This window comes from Magnolia sinica, chromosome 11, assembly GCF_029962835.1.
Source record: "Magnolia sinica isolate HGM2019 chromosome 11, MsV1, whole genome shotgun sequence".
NCBI lineage: Eukaryota > Viridiplantae > Streptophyta > Magnoliopsida > Magnoliales > Magnoliaceae > Magnolia > Magnolia sinica.
In genome coordinates this window covers 26,717,030-26,738,816 of record NC_080583.1, presented here as the reverse complement: position 1 = coordinate 26,738,816, position 21,787 = coordinate 26,717,030, and the positions used below count along the sequence as shown (strand labels likewise).

At 40.1% G+C, this 21,787-nt stretch overlaps 1 protein-coding gene across 1 annotated transcript; it reads left to right on the top strand.

Annotated features, from left to right (window-relative positions):
- The first annotated feature begins 12,021 nt into the window (after nt 1–12,021).
- Nucleotides 12,022–20,822, top strand: LOC131218980 (geraniol 8-hydroxylase-like). Its single transcript, XM_058213898.1, has 2 exons — nt 12,022–12,961; nt 20,114–20,822. The coding sequence occupies exons 1-2, from the start codon at nt 12,074–12,076 to the stop codon at nt 20,720–20,722; spliced, it is 1,497 nt and encodes a 498-aa protein (XP_058069881.1). The 5' UTR covers nt 12,022–12,073; the 3' UTR covers nt 20,723–20,822.
- Nucleotides 20,823–21,787: the final 965 nt, after the last annotated feature.

The window sequence follows — 21,787 nt, the reverse complement described above, 5'->3', positions numbered from 1 at the left end:
CTAGATCGACGGTCGTTTCCCTGTTTCAATTTCGTTTTTACTATAAATAATAAGTTTTAGTTTGATTATAACTCTTCATCCGTCGGGCTTTAGGAGTTGCGCCCAACGTGAAAAGAGCTTAGAATAATTAGGAGAACGGTTTGGTGAAGCCAAATAGGACACTTACTATTTTTGGCCGAAAACCTTGCGCACTAGTAGACATCACGACCGTCTATAAATAGTAAGTTTACTATTTATAATAAGTCGTGCATTCTAGGAGTTTGAGTTGTAGTTTGATTCTGATTTCTTTCCAATTGCTTGATACCCCTATTTAAAGGGTTGTGAACTCATTTTTAGTCATCAATGAATCAATTTCAAATTTATTAGAATTTATTTCTATTTTCTGCTTTCTTTCCTCGTGGATTTGAGAAGTCTCTATGAGGAGTCCAGAGAAGCTCCGTGGATTCGGAGTAGTTATCCTCATCACGTTCATCCCTACGTCAATTGGTATCAAAGCGAGGATTCCCCTTGGGCCGATGGCAAACAACGAAGGTATGAATCAAAATCCTGTGGACAGTGATACAGGGATTCGTTATCTTTCGGAAAGAATGGAAGCTTTCCACCGGGAGAGTCAGTTGACCATGCAAGGGCTACAGGTAACTCTCGACCGTCTTGCAGATGTGCTACTTTCACCCCGAGCCTTAGGCGGTGCTCCACCACCCATGGTTGTTGTACAACACAACCCTAATTTTCGTAGAGCACTACCAGTGACAAATTGTAAGGCTATACCAGATGATTCAAGCTCTAGCGACGAGGACCTTAATGAGGGTTTTGCTCGACGACCAATCCATGGAGGTGATCATCTAGATCGTGCTAAAAGAGACTATCGAGGTAAGGCTGAACTTCCTAGTTTTAACGGTTTATTATGTATAGAAGATTTTCTCGATTGGCTAGCCAAAGTAGAGAGATATTTTGATTACATGGACGTGCCAGATCATAAAAGGGTAAAATTGGTAGCGTTTAAATTAAAATCTGGTGCTTCTGCATGGTGGGAACAATTACAACTCTCACGAGCCCGCCAGAACAAGGCGCCCATCTCATCATGGCCACGGATGAGACGTCTTCTTCGATCACGATTTCTCCCCAATGATTATAAGCAGATATTATTCTAACAATATCAAAATTGCAGACAAGGAAATCGAACTGTCACAGATTACACTGAAGAATTCCAACGATTGGCTACACGAAACGATTTATTAGAATTTGAGTCACAGAAGGTGGCACGATTTATAGGTGGGTTGCGAAAGATAATTCAGGACCGAGTTCAGATGTACTCAGTCGGGACCGTGGATGAAGTAGTTCAATTGGCGGGTAGGGCAGAAACACAACTTGCAAGAGCTCCTGCTCGTCCATATCCTTCAAATCGACCCCCCATGATGGGTTCCACGCAGGATCCAATGCTGCCACGAGGAAAAGATCCAGTACCTCAACTTTCTACAATCGCAAACCGTGATACGGGGAGTGGCTCATCCAGACCTCAACGTGCAGCACCCACAACAGCAGGTCCAAGTAGGATTCCAAATCCTTATACTTGGCCAAGGTCGAACAATTGTTACCGCTGTGGCGAACTAAGCCACTTATCAAACACTTGTCCTCAACGTCCCGCAGCGCACTTGACTATAAACGAAGGGGGCACTGAAGATGAAGCCGCAAAAGAAGACCATCGCTTTGATGAACATGAACAAACCACTGAAGAAATAGCAGGTGGTGATGAAGTGACGGGTGAGGATCGTGACGAATTTCTAGTTGTGAGGCGATTACTATATGCCCTACGAAAGGAATTACATCCACAGCGACACAATATATTTCGTACTCGGTGCACCGTCAACGGAAAGGTCTGTGATGTGATCATAGACAGTGGTAGTAGCGAAAACATCGTCTCGAGAGTAATGGTGGATAAGTTGCGGCTACCAATGATGAAATATCCATCCCCATACTCAATTGGCTGGATAAAAAAGGTGAATGAGACCAAGGTAACTGAACAATGCACTATCTCGTTTTCAATTGGTAAAAATTATAAGGATCAAATACTTTGTGACATGGTCGATATGGAAGCTTGTCATATGTTACTTGGTCGACCCTGGCAGTCGGACCGTAATGCGACCCATCGGGGATGAGATAATGTCTACATATTCGTCAAGGATAGTCGAAAAATAATCCTTGCCCATATGGCACCAGAGAACCACCCTGAAGCCTCTAAAGTGGAGGGGAGTTCCCTCTTGACCATTCGGGATTTCATAGAGGAATCTAAGGAAACTGGCGAGGTATACGTCGTAGTAGTGAAGGGCGAGGAAGAGAAACCCTCAAACATCCCTCCAAGTTTAATACTGTTGCTAAACGAATTCAAAGAAGTCTGGCTTGAGGATTTACATGATGGATTACCCCCCATGAGGGACATCCAACATCACATAGACCTCGTCCCTGGGGCTAGCCTGCCCAATCGTCCTCATTATCGGATGAGTCCGAAGGAGTGTGAGATACTTCAGGGGCAAGTGGAGGAATTGATCCTTAAGGGTCTCTTGAGAGAAAGCATGAGCCCATGTATCGTACCAGCATTATTAACGCCAAAAAAGGATGGAAGTTGGCGCATGTGTGTCGACAGCCGAGCAATCAACAAAATTACCATCAAATATCGGTTCCCAATACCACGGTTGGACGACATGCTCGATATGTTAGAAGGGGCCAAGGTGTTTTCTAAACTAGATCTAAGGAGCGGGCACCATCAGATTTGTATTCGACCCGGTGATGAGTGAAAAACGGCATTCAAGACCAAGGATTATATGAGTGGCTGGTCATGCCCTTCGGCCTATGGAACGCACCAAGTACTTTTATGCGTTTGATGAATCAAGTTCTAAAACTGTTCACTGGCCGATTTGTGGTAGTATATTTTGATGACATATTGATATATAGCCAGGATGAGGCGGAGCACAGGAAACATCACAGGCAGGTGCTACAGGTACTACAAATTAACAAGTTGTACCTCAACTTGAAGAAGTGTAGTTTTTTAACTGACAGCTTATTATTTCTAAGATTTGTTATAACGTCCACAGGCATTCGTGTGGACGATGAAAAGGTGTGAGCTATTAGGGAATGGCCGAGCCCGACAAACATTCATGAGGTGAGAAGTTTTCACGGGTTGGCGACTTTCTATCGTCGATTTGTGCGAGATTTTAGCACCATAGTGTAAGTGCTATAGTTTATATCCCTGTCTGTTGTCAAATTTGTGATGACAAAATCACTGTTATGTTATATATAACTTGCTTAAGTGAAGCTCTTTCAAGGATCAACATTCATGAACAAGCTAAGCTCACAACAAGCAAAGCTCACAAGACAAGACTCAAGATCTTGAATGAAAGAACTGCTCACAAGACAAGACTCAAGCTGCAAGACTTCAAGAAGAGTTCAAGGTAGTTTGTACACTTTCAAGATTGAGCTACATCAAGGTTTGATCTACATCAAGACTTCAAGGCTCATACTTCAAGGTCTCTTGTTCCTAATGTTTCAATGTCCATACTTCATGGTTGAGGTTTGATTGACCATAGGTTGACCTTAGAAGTAGGTCATTTCGGATACATAAACCAAATGTTTATTTTACATGTGATTGTTCTGTTCTTCGACTAGTCCTAGACTTGCTTCGACCAGTCTAAGAAATTCCTCGACCAGTCGTGAGTTTGTTACAAATTCCGGATAAAATCTGTTAGCCTTCGACTAGTCCAGGAATCTGTTCGACCAGTCGTAGGAACAGTGTCGACTGATCTTCGACCAGTCGTACAATCTTCGACTCGAAGTCCAGCGAAGATTTTCAGGACCTACAACCAGTCGAAGGAAACCTACGACCAGTCGTAGGTGACCTACGACCAATCGTAGGAGAGCTTCGACCAGTCGTAGAACGGTCAGAGCATATCCCGCCGAATTTTTCAAATATTTGTTAGTGCTTCGACTAGTCGAAGAGCACTCTAGACCAGTCGAAGACCCGATCTTCTCACTTATAAATAGTGCACGAATCTCAAAAGAAATCATCGATTTAATTAATTCATTCAAGCCAATCTTCGTCGAACTTCTGAGAGATAATTCTGTGCTCCATCTAAGCTAAGTGTGCTTATTTAATATTCTCTTTCCTTAGCTTTATTTAATTGATTTTGTTTCTGCTATTCCAATCTGATTTGATAAGAGGAATTGTTATTCCCTTTCTTTGGAATCAAAATCAATTAAGGCAAGCCCTATTTGGTTTAATTTAAAATCTATTAGAATTAGAACCATTGTAATCGAGTACTGGACATTGAACTTGGACATTCAATCATCTACTTTGATTTGGCTCTACCGGGCTGCTACAACGAAGGAGATATTCAGGTATTTTACATATTGTAAATTCCTTTCTATTATTTTGGTTTCTTTCAAGATTTGCCAGAAAAATCTTGTTATATTGGTTATCTGAGGAGAGCCAGGAAAACTCAGAAGTGGGGTTTTTTTAATTGTGTAAGCCCACATACAAAGACACAATTGTAAAGGTTTTGGGTGAACCTGGGAAAACCTATTTTTAGTGAACGCTAATATCCCCTGTGTGAGGATATTAGGAGTGGAGTAGCATTTTGTGTGGCTGTTGTATAACAGTTGGTGAACACACAGGCGAACCACTATAAACCCTTGTGTTGTGGTTGAATGATTTATATTTCTAATCTTTAATTAATTTTTGTGGGATGTATGTATGGTGGTGAATGTTGTAATTATTTAATTCAAGCTTTGTGAGAATGTTGTAATAGCTTAGAATTTATTTTCTGCTATTCCTTTATCGCTTGATTTTCAATTTCATTTGAAAGTTGTTCCAGCAAGGTTGCCCTGCCATTTTTATGGTGTATGGCTGTCCCTAGAACAATACATTTTTAATTACAAGTTATTTCAATTCAGTTTATATTTATTATTGTATTCCTCTTCGATTTGAGACTTGATACAAAGATCTTTCTAGAAATAAGGTTGTCCTACCATAAACTCTGGTTTTTGGTGTAAGGTTGTCCTTAGAACGACATTTGTATCAACCTCTCAAGATCTGAATTTTGAGGTCATTTTAATTTACTGCATTGTGATTTACTTTGGCTATCATATTCATTTTAATTCTGCTGTTATAAGTTTTTATTTGGCATTGTCCTATTCACCCCCCCTCTAGGACATATAGCTTGGCCTTTTCACATAGTCGCGCCTATAACAGATTGCATGAAAAAAGGACCGTTCCAGTGGACCGATAAGGTTAATAAGAGCTTTCATGAGATCAAGCATCGTTTATCTACAACACCGGTCATGGTGCTTCTTAATTTTGACAAATTGTTTGAGGTTGAGTGTGACGCTTCACACGTCGAAATTGGAGGAGTATTATCACAGGAAGGCAGGCCGGTAGCCTTCTACAGCAAGAAGCTCAGCGAAGCCTGAAAGAAGTGGTCGACTTATAAGCTTAAATTGTACGTAGTTGTTCAGGCGCTGCGACATTGGTGGCATTATCTATTTCAAAGAGAGTTTGTTTTGTACACTGACCATCAAACATTAAAGTTTATTAATAGTCAGACTAACGTGAATCGTGTGCATGCTAGATGGGTTGCGTTTTTACAGGAATTCACGTTCGTTCCAAAGCATAAGTCAGGGCAGCAGAACAAGGTGGCTGATGCACTTAGCCGTCGTGCATCACTACTAGTTACAATGAGCAACGAGGTAGTCGTCTTCGACTGTCTCAAGGAGCTGTATGCCGAAGATGAGGACTTCAAAGATTCTTGGATGAAGTGTCAAGAAGGTCACCCTAGTGACCTTCATATACAGGATGATTTTCTCTTCAAAGGGAATCGATTGTGCATCCCCCAAAGTTCTTTAAGGGAGCAGATTATTCAGGAGCTACATGGAAGTGGCCTTGGTGTACACCTGAGGCGAGACAAGATGCGAGCTCTTGTGGAAGAGCGGTATTACTGGCCGCAGTTAGTACGCAATGTGAGAAAAGCCGTACAACGTTGTCATGTTTGTCAGACCTCCAAGGGGCAATCTCAGAATACGGGCCTCTACATCCCGTTACTTGTGCCTGACGATCCTTGGGAGGATTTATCAATGGACTTCATGCTTGGTCTCCCACGAACACAATGCGGCATGGATTCGGTGTTCGTGGTGGTAAATCGTTTCTCAAAGATGGCGCACTTTATCCCATGCAAGAAGACCTTCGATGCAACACACGTGGCGAATTTATTTTTCAGGGAGGTCGTTCGGCTACACGGGGTCCCTAAGACCATTACTTCTGATCGTGACACAAAGTTCATTAGCCACTTTTAGCAGACTTTATGGAATCGATTCGATACACAACTTCAATTCAGCAGTGCTTACCACCCACAGACTGATGGGCAGACCGAAGTTGTGAATCGCACATTGGGAAACCTCCTTCACTATATTTCAGGAGAAAAACCGAAGCAGTGGGATTTGTCCTTGTCCCAAGCAGAGTTTACATTCAACAACATGGTGAACCGCTCGACAGGGAGATCACCGTTCCAAATTATCTACGGACGAGTGCTTCGCCACACACTTAACTTGGTCCCTCTACCCAAGCACCCAGGCACGAGCATTGCAGCAAAACATATGATAGACAAGATCATGGGCATCTATGCAGAAGTGCAGACCAAGCTACATGCCTTGAACGAGAAGTATAAGGAACAAGCGGACAAGCATCGGCGATAAAAAGTGTTCGAGGTGGGCGACCGCGTTATGGTCCATCTGCGCAAAGAGAGATTTTCGACCGGGACGTACAACAAGTTGAAAAATAAGAAGATTGGACTCATCCCAATCATCCAAAAGATCAATGACAATGCTTATATTGTTGATCTTCCAGATGACATGGCAATCTCACAGACTTTCAATGTCACAGACCTGACCGAGTATTATGAACTAGAGCATGACGAGAACTCGAGGACGAGTTCTTTTGAAGTGGAGGAGACTGATGTAGAGCGGGTCGCAGAGAGTTACATGGCCAAGATGGATCAGAAAAGGCCCGGTCGACGACAGAAGTGATCCAGACCATCGAACCTTAAATCAGGCGTATCTTTTAATCCGTAATGAGTTATCTGACGTAAAATATATGATTTTGGGCTAGAACGAGCTACTGAAGCCAACCACGCCGGGTTGCACAGCCCAAAATTGTGAAAAACCCCTAGATCGATGGTCGTTTCCCTGTTTTAATTTCGTTTTTACTATAAATAGTAAGTTTTAGTTTGATTATAACTCTTCATCCGTCGGGCTTTAGGAGTTGCGCCCAACGTGAAAAGAGCTTAGAATAATTAGAAGAACGGTTTGGTGAAGCCAAATAGGACACTTACTATTTTTGGCCGAAAACCTTGCACACAGGTAGACATCACGACCGTCTATAAATAGTAAGTTTACTATTTATAATAAGTCGCGGATTCTAGGAGTTTGAGTTGTAGTTTGATTCTGATTTCTTTCCCATTGCTTGGTACCCCTATTTAAAGGGTTGTGAACTCATTTTTATTCACCAATGAATCAATTTCGAATTTATTAGAATTTATTTCTATTTTCTGCTTTCTTTCCTCGTGGATTCGAGAAGTCTCTGTGAGGAGTCCAGAGAAGCTTTGTGGATTCGGAGTAGTTATCCTCATCATGTTCATCCCTACGTCAGTAGTCCTCCTTGGGCGATGTATATATTATTATGGTCTTTTTCGGGTGGTTAGTTCTCCTTGGGTGTATCTTTGTGTACTTTTTCAGGTGACTATTCCTCCTTAGGTGATCTATATATTATGGTCTTTTTTGGGTGGTTAATTCTCCTTGGGTGTACCTTTGTAAACTTTTTTGGGTGACTATTCCTCCTTGGGCGATCTATATATCAGTCTTTTCTGGGTGGCTAGTTCTCCTTTGGGGTACCTTTGAATACTTTTCCGGGTGGCTAGTTCTCTTTGGGTAACTTTTTACCAATTGGATGTGCATCCCTAGGTTTGTGAGCATGTGCATGCATCCATGCATTTAAACAAGATTATTTTGTGTGATTTATTTAATAAATGTGTATCTGATGAACCTTATCTGATTTCCATGATAATCATTGTGTAATATTTGTTATATACTATCTTTGATAACTACGCTTAATTATCTTGATGATACGATAAATCTTGGGTGTTATACCTCACTATAATAGCCATTGACGATATCGAACCGTATTCAGTGTGCAGGATGCGTGGATGAGGTAGAGTTGACTCTAGTGCGTCGCATAGAGAGATCAATGGCTATGTGGCTTTAATTTCTAGTCTACTTTCACTATTTGATTGTTGAACCTTTAGTTATAAGACATTGATTTGTATGAGTTTTCGGGCAACCACTTGAATAATTGATTTTGTATATTTGGACTCCCTCTTATACATGATTTACTTTTGTCCCGCTAGTTTATTAACTCTGACAAAAAGAAAAAGAAAAAAAATGTACGTGAAATTTGTGCCACCGTTAAAGGTTAACATTCGGGTTTTTGGAAACCGAGTAGTGTACTCGGGTTTTAGGAGCCGGGGTGTTACAATATATTACTAGAATCTAAGAAGATCCACTGCTTCCTCAGTTAATTATAGAATTTTATAATGATCAGGCGATAGTCGGGATATTGGGATTCTTTTTCCGAAGATGGGTTGCTTTATGCCTTACACAAAAATAAAAAAATAAAAAATAAAAACTTTTCATGATCAAACAAAAGGAAAAACTCACAATCAGTCACTGGGGCAACTAAAAGAGTGCGTCTCTTAGAAGAACTGTGTAATATTTGATAATGAACAAATCCAGCATACGAGCATAGATTTGTATTACAAATAAAAACTATAGCTAATAACTACCACTACTTAATTATCATTACTCCTCGGATAACTTGAGATAAAAACAAATTAATAGATTTGGTTTGATTGGTGTGAGACAATCATGCCGAGTTGATTTTCTCTGTTTATATATATATATATATATATAGATTTCTCTTACAACTTATTCTTTCATATGCTTTTTCCAATACTCCAATGGTTATAATAGTCAAAAATATTTTATCTATATTAATCTTTTTGTTACATTTCCCTTTTATAACTATTCCTCTTCTGTCGACTAAGCTCTGTATTTCTCGGTTGCTTTCTATATCGTGAACTAATTGACCACATTTCTCTCTTCGCTCTTTAAACTTTTGGATAATTAGTTCCTCGACCATCCAATGACATATAAAATTGGATTTATTATTCCACCTATGATTCCGCAAAAAGCACTTTAAGTATCTTGAAGATCTTTTCATCGACCTCCTATTTCTTACGTCTTGTCATATGTCGCCCTCCCATTGGTTTTTTCTAGAATGGCCAGAAATAAGGTATAACAATGCCCCCACGTCACTTCACCTTTAGGAAAAAGGTGAAAGCAATGGTGTTCCTTCACCCAATGCAATTAATGCAATCGGTTGTTGGTTTAAGTGTTGTCTCCTCATCGAATTTACCCAACCGAAGTTGAACCAAAAGATATTCTTTGCTTCTCCCTATAGGTTATCCATGTGACATGACACATAAAATTGTATAGTACGAGGACTCATGATTATCCTTTCATTAATACACACATATCGCGATCGATACAAAAATACAATTCTAAGTCGGTGCTTACTTTTCTTCACCCTTTGCTTTTTCTCTCTTGTGTTGAAACCCCCTTTTCAATCTTCTTTCTCTCGATTATCATGACTGCATCTTCCTCCTCTTCTGTTATAACCATCCACCAGGAATCGTTCATCAAAGACCTGAATGTTCTTTCTTCAGGAGTAGTCAATGACTTTCTTTTCAATACTCCTATTGAACCGAACAAGGCATTGTTGACACTTGGTCCAGCCTTTCACCCTGCAATTACTCACAAATAGCTTTGTGAAATCAAACCATGTTTTCTAAAGTGCCCTAATGAAGTTCTGTTTGTTTAATCCGATCATTTCTTGGATTCTTCCAATGTGTTTAAGTTTTCGAGATTACGGCCAAAATTGATGAATGGTTGAGCAGAATGGTTTACTCATGTTGAAGCACAACATTGTGACACATGGAAATATGATAGAATATATGAATGTATCAAACTTTCATTGCACAAATATCTAACCAATAATTTCCTCCTTACAACAATTTCAACCTTCTGGAATCGGTCAACCAATACATTTCATTTTAGATGTGGCCCCATGGGTCCAACAATTATGTACGTATGTGCATTCACCCATCTTTTTCCCTTCAGCCAACCTGTTTATTTAGACTTTGCTTCAAAGAATCAATATCCCTTCACCCTTACAAACAATACCAACAAGGTGTATTCTACCTTTATGACTCTACAACGCAAATCTTATAAAAGTTTTGGATCAGTATGATTTTTATTTTCCTCTTCATCGAGGTCTGTGTGACCTTATAAACGGATTGGATGGAAAATAAATGTTATGGTAGGCCCTACAAATGTTTTAACGGTGAGAATCATTGTCCCCACTTTTATTTGTGGTGTGTTCCACTTAGAGCTTTAGATATGATTTATTTTTGGGCTCATGCTTTGAAATGATCTCGACAAATGGATGAACGGTATGGATATAATAAATACATCATTGTGGCGGCCATGTTACTTTAATCTCCTTTGGACCGTTTGTACAACTCGAAGCTCAACTAACGTCAGCTCTCGTCTCTGCACGACAGCTACCCACACCGGCTAGGTCAATTGGTAGTGAGTGGTACACAAGCCAATCCGCTTCCATAAAAGCATCACGGTGGGCCGACTCAAGCTGCCAACAATTTGCTTGCACCGCAAATGCAACCGGCGGTTAAGAAAGGTAACAGGTGTGGATGGGGATTATTTGCGCCAACCTGTCACAATAACTTCCACCAATAGTAATATTGTTAAGAAATCTACTCTGTCCATCCATTTTTCTTATTATGTTAGGACATGGGCAAAACAGTGTAATATATCCACCCATTCCATTCATTTTTCTGAATCATACTAGGACATAGCGAAAAAAGTGAGAGAGATGGGAAACAAGAAAAAGTGAGTAGGAAAATGCCTACGATTGAAACTTCTTTTAAGTCTGCGGTGATGTTTATATGCCATCCATATCATTCATAAGGTTAATCCTATTAAGATGATATGAAAATAATATATATATATATATATATATATATATATATATATATATATATATATATATATATATATATATATATATATATATATATGACTTTTGTGTCTCTGTGAATGTTTCAGCAGTGACGTTCAATCCTCACCGTTTCTAGTCACGCAGTCTATTTAGTTTTTTAGCTTTAGATCTGTCTATTTTTTGGCCCTGTACTAACATGATCTCATGGAACTTGGAAGAATGAGACTTCTCAAACAACGCCGTGGTCCCTCTTGACTTCCCGGCTCTGAAAGATCCTGACAGGCTGGCGAAGGCAACCAGAGACTCATAGTAGTAAAACGATAGTACTTAAATAAAGTAGTTTTTTGAAAACTTTCTGAAAAAGATATATTGTAAATTTGGCATTAATTAATTAGCAGTGGGATGTTAACTTTCCAAAAAAAAATAAAAAAATCATCAGACAACGTATTCCTTGCTGTAGCTAATTGGAGCCACTAACTCTGGACAGGAAGAGTCCACCATAGATTGCATATGGCTGAAGAATAACCATGATTGAATGATCACAACCGTCTATTTAAGGGCCTTTCAAATGGGCAGCAAAAGTGTAGGATGGTCTCACGTCCATCATACTGGCTTCATCTGAATTTATGTGATCATGCCATTAGGATGATATTGGGCCCACGTCCAAACCACGTTGGACATCTCCCTCGAATGGCCCATCAAAAGTATAGATGGCCCCACTTGGGACCATGTGGTAGTAAGGTAATGTATAAAATGTGTGATCGGTATATTCTTCCTCTTATCTTGTTGCATCTTCCACATTAATGGACCGCATCCTCCTATAAGATCAGAGACCTGCCTCTTCCACATTAATGGGCGCTATCTGAGAGAGAGAGAGAGAGAGAGAGAGAGAGAGAGAGAATGGAATACTCAACACTTCTACTGTCGATTTCCACGGTGTGTACATGTATCTATGTTCTCTTTCATGCAAGAGAGAGACCCGGTGCAGACAAGCTCCCACCAGGCCCCACCCCTCTTCCGATCGTGGGAAGCCTCTTCAAACTCGGTAACAAGCCCAACGAGTCACTCGCCGAGTTGGCCAAAACATACGGCCCGATCATCTCTTTGAGACTCGGCCGTGTACTAGCAGTTGCCGTTTCGTCTCCTAGTATGGCCAAAGAGGTCCTCCAAAAACACGATCAGGCCTTGTCTGGTCGGCCGATCTTGGATGCCGTTCGGGCACTAGGCTTCTACGAGAGGACGATGGGATGGCAACCCACAAACATGCACTGGCGGAAGCTCCGGATGATGTACAACACGCAGATCTTCACCACCCAAAGGCTCGACGCCGACCAAGCACTTCGTCGTCAAAAGGTGCAAGAACTCATTGATCATGTCTGCGAGAATTGCCTGATGGGTCGAGCCGTGGACATCGGGCGGTCTGCTTTCGTGACCACTCTCAATTTACTCTCAAACACCATCTTGTCCGTTGATCTAGTTGATCTAAATTCCGAATCAGCACAAGAATTCAAGGACCATGTTCATGGAATCATGGAAGAACTGGGGAAGCCAAACCTTTCGGACTACTTCCCACTGCTGAGGCCGATGGACCTACAAGGTGTGAAGCGTCGCATGGCGGGACATTTCAGAAGATTGTATGAAATTTTCGACGGTGTCATCGAGGAGCGTTTACAGTCAAGAGCCTCATCGGAATATCACAAACGAAATGATCTTCTCGATGTGCTTCTCGATCATAGCCAAGATGAGGACTTGAAGCTCAGTCGAAGTGACATCAAAGCATTACTCGTGGTACCATTCCCTTTCATCTTTGATCCTTTGATTGCAATTTCTGGTAATTATGCATCCCATAGTTTGAAAATTGAAAACTTGAATTGAAACTGAGTCGACTCGGTCTCAAAAACACTCGCGAGTCCCGACCTGACCATATTTTCCTCCGTTCTGTTGAAATATAGTTGAGTCGAGTTGACTCAGTCGAGTCAAAGATACTCGGTGAGTTGAGTCGAATAACTATGGTTTACCTAAAATGGACGGATTGGTTTGGTTTTACCACTGTGTACGCGAGGGAATTCGTATTGGGTAGTGACGCCATCAGCACCCAGATAGGTACTGGTCGGTGTTGGAAATTGTTCTGTGGGCGCCACCACGATGTATTGGTTTTATCAATTTCGTCGGTAGATTTTGTCGGACGCGGATTTACTGCAAAAGCCTGAAGTGCCTGCGCTTGAAACTTAGGTGGTGTCCATCGTGATTTTTTTTCAGAAATCCACTCCGTCCATACGTTTTGGGAGCTCATTTTAGGAGAAACCAAAATCGAGCATAATACAAGACTCAGGTGGGCCGTGCTAAAGGAAAAGGTCATTTAGGAAAATTTCTACCGTTGAAACTTTCCTGGGTTCGAAAGTGATGTTTAAATGGCATTTATACCGTTAATAACGTCATTTTTAGTGGGATGAATTGAAAAAACAAATAATATTATGATTCAAAATTTTTTTGGCCCCATGAATATTTCAATTATAGAAATTCAATTATCACATTTTCAGCCCACTTGGGCATTAGATACGGTTTATTTTTGACTTCATATCTTAAAATGAACTCAAAAAACGGATGAACAAATAGAATTTCTCACAAATATGACAGTGGCCCCACCTGCGTTCCCAGCACAGAAACTTCCTGCTGAAGGCTTTAGCAGGAAATTCGCGTCCCATTTTGTCAGATCATTTTAATATATGGTCCCAAGGACGACGCAGACCAAATCTCAGGTGAGCCACACAATGAAAACTTCATGCGGACACAAAAGTTGTCGGTCAAGCTGGTTTTGTGTTTTCCCTTTACTCGGGTCCGTGTGACCTAATGAGCAGGTTGATGGCAAATAAATATTAGAGTGGACCTCAGTAAGCTTTTAACGGTTTCATCACTGTTCGTGTTAGTTCACCTCAGATTTGTGAACCAGTGTGTCTGTCGTGGTAGGGCGTCACAGAGCTTTACGGACGCCGATTTCCTGCCAAAGCTGGAAACCTAGGTGGGGCTACCGTGATTTTTGTGAGAAATCCACCCCGGTATGTATGGCATTTAAACATCGTTGTTGGGAGATTTCAACGGTAGAAATTTTCCTACCTACCTTTTCCTTTAGTGAGGCCCACTTGAGTCTTGGATTTAGATCATTTTTGGTCCCATTTGCTTAAATGAGCTTATAAAACGGATGGACGGCGTGGATTTCTCATAAACATCACTGTGGCTTCTCACAAACATCACTGTCGCCCCATCTAGGTTTACAGCGCGGGAACTTAGCAGGAAATCGGGCGTACGAGCTTTTCACCGGCTATGGACGCGGATTGCTGCGGAGGCTTTACCAGGAAGTTCTGTGCTAGGATGCTAGGTGGGTTCCACTGTATGTTTGTAATAAATCCACACCGTCCATCCGTTTTGGGAGCTTATTTTAGGACTCGTGTTAAAAAATGAAGTGTATACATAACTCAAGTGGGCCATATGAGAGGAAAAAATATAGATTCAGTGACCACCGTTTGAAGCATTCGTATGGCCACAAAGTTTCATATCAGGAGAAATTATTTTTTTTCACTTCATCTGAGTAGGAATGACCTTATAAACGGTTTTGATGGCATATAAATATCAAGGTACATCTTAGGAAGGTTTCAACGGTAGGAAAGTCGTTCCCAAGTTTTCTCACCCGTCCGGCCCACTTGTGTTATGGATCCACCTCGTTTTTGATAAAATGTGCTAAAATGATCTCCTACAACTGATGAACGGTGTAGATTTCTCACAAATATTACTGTGGCTCCACCTAGCATCCCGCATGAACTTCCTGCCAAATGCTTTCCAGAAACCCGCGTCCAGCCGCGACGAGAACAGATTGGATGGTGTACCACACACCACCGAAGTGGTAGTGTGTTGACGTCACCAAATTATGAGGGTCTCCTAATGAGGTATGAGTTGTATCCAAACTCTCACACCACTTGGTGAGCTCATTGTAAGCTTTTACCCGAAAAATAAGACACATCAAAAAATCAAGTGGACCACACTCTAAAAGGCAGTGGGGATTGAAACCCTCCTGGAGTCGCACAAATTTTGCATCATTATGATCTTTGTTTTCTCTTTTCATCTCGGTCCCTGTGACATTATGAATAGATTGGATGGAAAGTAACGTTAGGTAGGGACCGAAGAATGTTTTAATGATGAAAATCATTGTCTCCATTCTTATTTGTTGTCCAATTGAGCCTTAGAAATCATTTATTTTTTTATAAGATCTAAGATGACCTATTCAAATGAATGAGCCATGTAGATATATAAATACATATTTGCGGGGCCATATAACTTTAATATTCTTTGAACCATTAGTACGACTCGGAGCTTGCAGAGCGTCAGCGCTCGTCTTAACACGACACCTTCCTACACAAGATAGGCTTTTGGTGGCTGGTACACCAGCCAATCCGCTTCCCAGAATCGAGCTCCGTACTCGAAGGGTCGCGGGTGGCTGAATCCGATGGATGGCATACAGCAAGACGAGAGTTTGCCACGTGTACAAAGGCAGCTCATGCGCATTTGTTCATACGTTCCAGCATGGCATATAACTGGGAGATCCAGTCCATCCATCATGTACCGCCCACAATGTAGGTTCCCTTGCCCAATATTCAGTTCGGCTCAGGAGGGAACAGTTTATGAAACAAATTTACACGCGAAGAAAGTTAGGTGAAGATTTGTAAGTCGTCCACTTGTTCCTATCATCATGGTCCACCTGAAGAGTGGATCAACCTAAGTTTTTCCTCACAACAGCTTCAAAGTCAACCCATCTCGTATACGGCTTGGATATTATACCTGTCTGCTTGGCACATGTGACTGGTGGAATGTATATATCATCCCTTGTACATGTGTCATAAGTTAGCCGAACCCTTCTTTCCCCTCCTTATGGATCGTCTGTGTTGAAGGCACGTGAATTTCCAACGGTGTCGCCTGTCATTTGTCCAAGTCATTTCTCTCTCCTAAATAATTTTGTAACCATAGTACTCAACTTTTAACGTGTGGTTTTTGTATTAGAACTACATTATCTATCAATTGCTTCAAATAATTTTAGAGCATGAACCCAAAATGCAAGTACATCCAAAGCTCAAGTGGATTAGGCCACAGAAAGCATTGGGTATTAAACAAACAACCACTGGAGCTTTACTGGGCCAACCGTGAGGCTTATTTCCATTAACATATTCATAAGATCACACATACCACGATAGAGTTAAAATACAAATATTGCGCTTTATGGGAACCTTCTTTGATCCTAAGAAGTTTTCACGGTAGTATCAAATTCTATTGTTTTCAGTGGTGTGGTCCACTTTATATCTGGATCTCCATTGTTTTTGGGTTTATATCTTAAAATGATGTGAAAAATGGATGGAGGGTGTGGATCTAAGAAATACATCATGAATACCATGTAAATTTCACACCTCAAGAATTTCGGTTGCTTGCTGTATAGTTCAGGAAGCGAACTAGGTGAGTCCGGGCCTCATCCAAGATGGTGCACCCCTTATGGTAGGGCCCACCTTGGTATTTGCATTCCATATCAACTATGTCCATCGGTATTTTAAGATCGAGGATTATATCAAAAATTAAGAAGATTCAATTATCAGGTGGACCCTAGTCTAGGAAAAAGTGGTGATCGAACATCTTACCGTTAAAAACATGTTATGGCTCCCCTTAATTTTTCAGTAGCTTTTATTTTCCATCCAATTAGTTGATAAGTTGACATAAGCCTGGATGAAGAGGAAAAACAAATATAAGCTTGGTCGAAAAATAGTGTATCATTAATGGTCAATTACCACTGTTTCCCGTGGTATAGGTATGGTCCACCTGATAACTGGATCTGCTTCATATTTTTGAATAATGCCCTAAAATGATCTAAAAAAAAAACACGGATGGACGGAGTGAATACAGAATTCAGACGTTGAGGTGGGCACCACGTAAAGGGCTGCGTCGTCTCCGGTGAGGAAGGTTCTCACCTACTCTGCTCCCGTCGTGTAGCACGTTCCAGGTCGAGAGCAGAAAATTGGAAAAGTTGACTTGTGGAACCTCCATGGGCCCATCATGGCGTATGAATCAGATCCACACCGTCCGTTCATTTTTCGATACCAGTTTTTGGAATTAGACAAAAAATGAAGCAAATCAAAGGCTCAGCAGTAGTTGTTCAATCTCTGCTTCTTTCTGTGGTGTGGTCCACATGATACTTGGATGTACCTCATTTTTGGGCTTATGCTTTAGAATGATCTATTAAAAGTGATGGACCGTGTGGATCTAAAACATAAATCATTGTACCACATGTTAAAAGTCATGTTATGTCAGGCAATCCATTTGGGGGAGAGAAATCCGGTGTATCTGGTTAGCCGGAGTCAGTAGTGATGACGTGGACCAATGAGATGCCACAGTACTAGGGTCACAAGTGAGCCAGGATGGTCAGCATGGGCCGGCCCGAAGCATGTCCAGCTTAGCCCCTGAGCTAACGATCCGAATTCAATACCGACCTAGCCACTAAGGTACGGACACACTGCTTGTCCTAGTTTAGGCCCATTAGGCAATTGCTCACTCCAAGACTAGTAAATTAGTAGAGTGGGTCTGGCGGACCACCGGGTCTTTAGGAAGGCTATGCTGTGTCGAAAACTCAGCCAAGCTTGACCCGTGGGCTTTTATGTTCAGAATTATTGTCAACTTCTAATTAAATTTAGATACTTAGTAATTAAGACAGTTTTTGTTGAGTTAAATTGAAAAAAGTGCTTAGTTAGAAAATTTCTTTTTAGACTTCGAGTATTTAGTTGAATTAAGAAATGAATAACCATTTTCTATGTAAGAGTTAGTTAGTATGTGTACAATACATTTAAAAACTGTCTTTTATTGGTTACTTTTTTTAATAAAGTAATTTTGTGTTTTAGTTTTTCTATTATTTTCTTTTTTCTATACTTTCTTCTTTAATTGTTTTTCCCCTTATATTTCTATGGTGCCAAGACCCTCATCTCCATAGCACTGCATGAGTGATTTTCTACATGTATTAGAGCTTTTACAATGAGTTGATTGGTAATGTTTTGAATATATATATATATATATATATATATTCTATTTTCACTTTGTGTTACTTCTCTTTATAACTTTTTTCCTTTTTGTGTTGATGCAATTGATTATGTTGACATTATGTCGTTAATTAGGAAACTAGTAGCTCTTATTGTAATTCGTCTGATAGTTATCAAATAGATGTCAAAACAATATTCTTAAATGATGATCTAGATGAATAAGTATATATAGAATAGCCTGAAGGGTTTGTTCAACCTAAGCAATAGAAGAAAGCGTGTAAATTTGTTAAATCTCTTTACAAGCTCATAAGCAATGGCATGAAAAGTCTGACTCGTAATGCAATCTAATGTTTGAAAGTAAACCAAATAGATAGGTACATATATTATCAAAGGTCAATTTATTATTTGCTTGTATATAGATATTATATGCTAATATCTAGGCCAATTGTATATTGTATGAAAGAAAGTAATAAAAATAAATAATAATAAAAATTCTAATTACTAACTTTGATATAAAGGATATAAGTAAAACTGATATAATATTGAAAATTAAGATTAAGATTTATAATCTTAATAATGAAATATCCTTAACACAATCTCATTATTTAGAGAGAGTGTAAAAGAAATTTTATCGCAATGATCGTAAATCAATTTCAATTCCATTTGATTTAATTATTAAATGAGTTAAACATACTAGTAGAAGTAAACCGCAACAATAACATGCTGGAATTATCGAAAAGTTTGATGTATACAATGAATTGCACTATATTCGATGTAACATTCATTCATAGTAGGAATACTAATAATCTAAGACAGAAACACCAGAATGTAGTTTTTAGAATTCTAAGGTATCTAAAAGGAACTACAAATTATAGATTGCATTATAAGTTATATCATGCTATTCTTGAAGGGTACATTGATGCTAAAGCAAGTATGTTGTTGGCAAGACTATTGCAATCTACACTAAAAAGGTAACAAATAACTAACTATTGCAATCTATACTCAAAAGGTTGAATATTGAGTTATCATGCACAAGTATGTTGTTGACACAACTATTAAGAGATTTCGGAGAATAAGCCAACTATTTGATTATGAGTGACAGTGTTAGCTGGATCATATTGACATCAAATCTAACATTTCATTCTATATAAAGCACTTAAAGGTCTAGTATCACTTTATTAGTGAGAAGTTCATGAGTTAAAAAGTAGAATTGAATCACATTTCTACAAGTGACAAAGTAGCAAAGTAGCGATTATTTTCACCAAGGCACTAAGCACAGATATTTTTAATATTTTTAAAAGAAGTTTGAGAATGATTTAGGTGTAATTAGGACATGACAATGGCAAGGAGTGTTGAGAATCATTGTCGGGTTCTAATTTAATTATGATACTTAGTTATTAAGTAAACTTTAGTTGACCGAAATTAGAAAATATTGGTTAGTGAGAAAATTTTCTCCTTGAATTTATGGTAATAATAGAAATAAGAAAGAATGAGCTATCTTCTATATAAGAACTAGCTAATACATATGCATATGTAAAAACTCTCTCACCTTTTTGAAATAAGGTAGTTTTGTTTTTCTAGCCTACCTCTCTCTCCCCTCTACACTCTTCTTTAGTCTTTTTATCCTTCCTCTCCATGGGTGCCAAGACTCTTCTCTTCTTAGCCTTGCTTGTGTGATTTTCTACACCTTATGCTCAAAATAAGAATTTATGTTATGAGTGAAATTAGCCACAATGAAACCCCATGAGTACAAATAAATTTTGACATCCAAACATGCCAAAACCCATATTAGTATGAATGAAAGGGTATTCTCATTGTATTTCACTCATTAAAGGTAATCCCATGATCTTCTCTTTCTGACCACAAGTTCATTGATCAGGAGATATTTACAGCAGGGACGGACACCAGCGTGACCACCATGGAATGGGCCATGGCTGAGTTGCTTCGCAATCCAAATGTCATGGAAAAAGCTCGATCAGAACTCATGGAGATGATAAGTTCAGGACACCCAGTTGAAGAATCCGACATTGTTCGGCTCCCTTATGTACAAGCAATCGTGAAGGAAACATTGCGGATACACCCACCGGTGCCTCTCCTCGTCCCTCACAGAGCTGAAGCTAGTGTGGAAGTATGTGGTTACACTGTGCCCAAGCACACACAATTGTTCGTGAACATATGGGCCATCAATAGAGATGCCAAACTATGGCCCAATCCTACTTCATTCTTACCAGAGAGGTTTGTGGGATCCGATATCGATCTTAGAGGCCGAGATTTTGAGCTTTTACCATTCGGCGCAGGCCGAAGGATATGTCCTGGATTGAATCTTGGACTTCGGATGGTCCACCTGATGTTAGCATCCCTAATACATTCGTTCACTTGGAAGCTTCCAAATGGGATGGCCCCACAGGATATGGACATGAGCGATAAGTTTGGCATCACCTTACAAATGGCTGTCCCACTTCGTGTTGTCCCTATGAAAGAAAATTAACGGATATGATTGTTTCGTTATTGCTAAGGTAAGGTGCATGTTAAGGCTTGTATTAGAGACATTTGATCCTTTTATCTAACGTTTGGTGGCTTCCTTCTCATCTTCATGCTTCTAAATCAATGAGATCTGTTGTGTTAATTGCATGTGGTCCTCTGAATGGTTATCCATCGGCAGGATGCATTTGTTACAAACTACGAAATGGTCATAACCATGCATTTGGTGGGTCATGTTCCGATGGCATGCAGCCACAAAAATGACATCCATGAGATAAAAATGTGATGTTTATGAATAATATTGTATCATTTGCATTAGCTTTGTGCTCCCACACTAATCATCTTATGATGCATAAATTCCTATTGAGGAAGAAAGAAAGAAACAAAATGATGGATGATGTGTGATGAACTACACATGTGGCCCACTGACTATGGTTGACGTTCGATGATCATTTGGCTCCATGGAAATGGCAAGTTATAGAAATAACTTCCATATAGTGTTGAATTTCTTGAGTTTGGATGTAATGTGGGGGAGTGGATTAAGTGAGATCCCGGATCCACCAAGGTGGGTGGGACCCCGACTGTGGGGGTTACTCTAGTGACGTGTGTGCCTTTTTTTTCTTTTTTGAAAGGAAAGCGCTTTTATATATGGCAAAAAAAAAAAAAAAAAAGAATTTACATCGCTTTTGGGCGGGCATCACAAAAAGGCCAATGCCACACATATCATATACTTAAAGAAGGGAAAGCTAACCCTCCCTCATGTAGACCAAGCCTACCCTATCCAGAAATAGAAGGCCCCTAATGATAGTAGGGAGAGAAGTGGAAGAGTTGTAAAATGAATTGGCCTGAGTTGTGTTACCTCTCCTTGCCAAGTCATCCGCTACTGCATTTGCCTCCCTGGGGGTATCGGCAACGGAAGTGTCCAACACCTCCCTCATTTCCCTGACCCTCACATACCAGTAGCACATGGACCACACAGGACACGAGCTCTTCGAGAGAATTGTCACAATTGATTTGGAGTCGCTTGCCCCCTCCACCTTAGAGAAACCCAAAGCAGCACACTTCGTTAGGC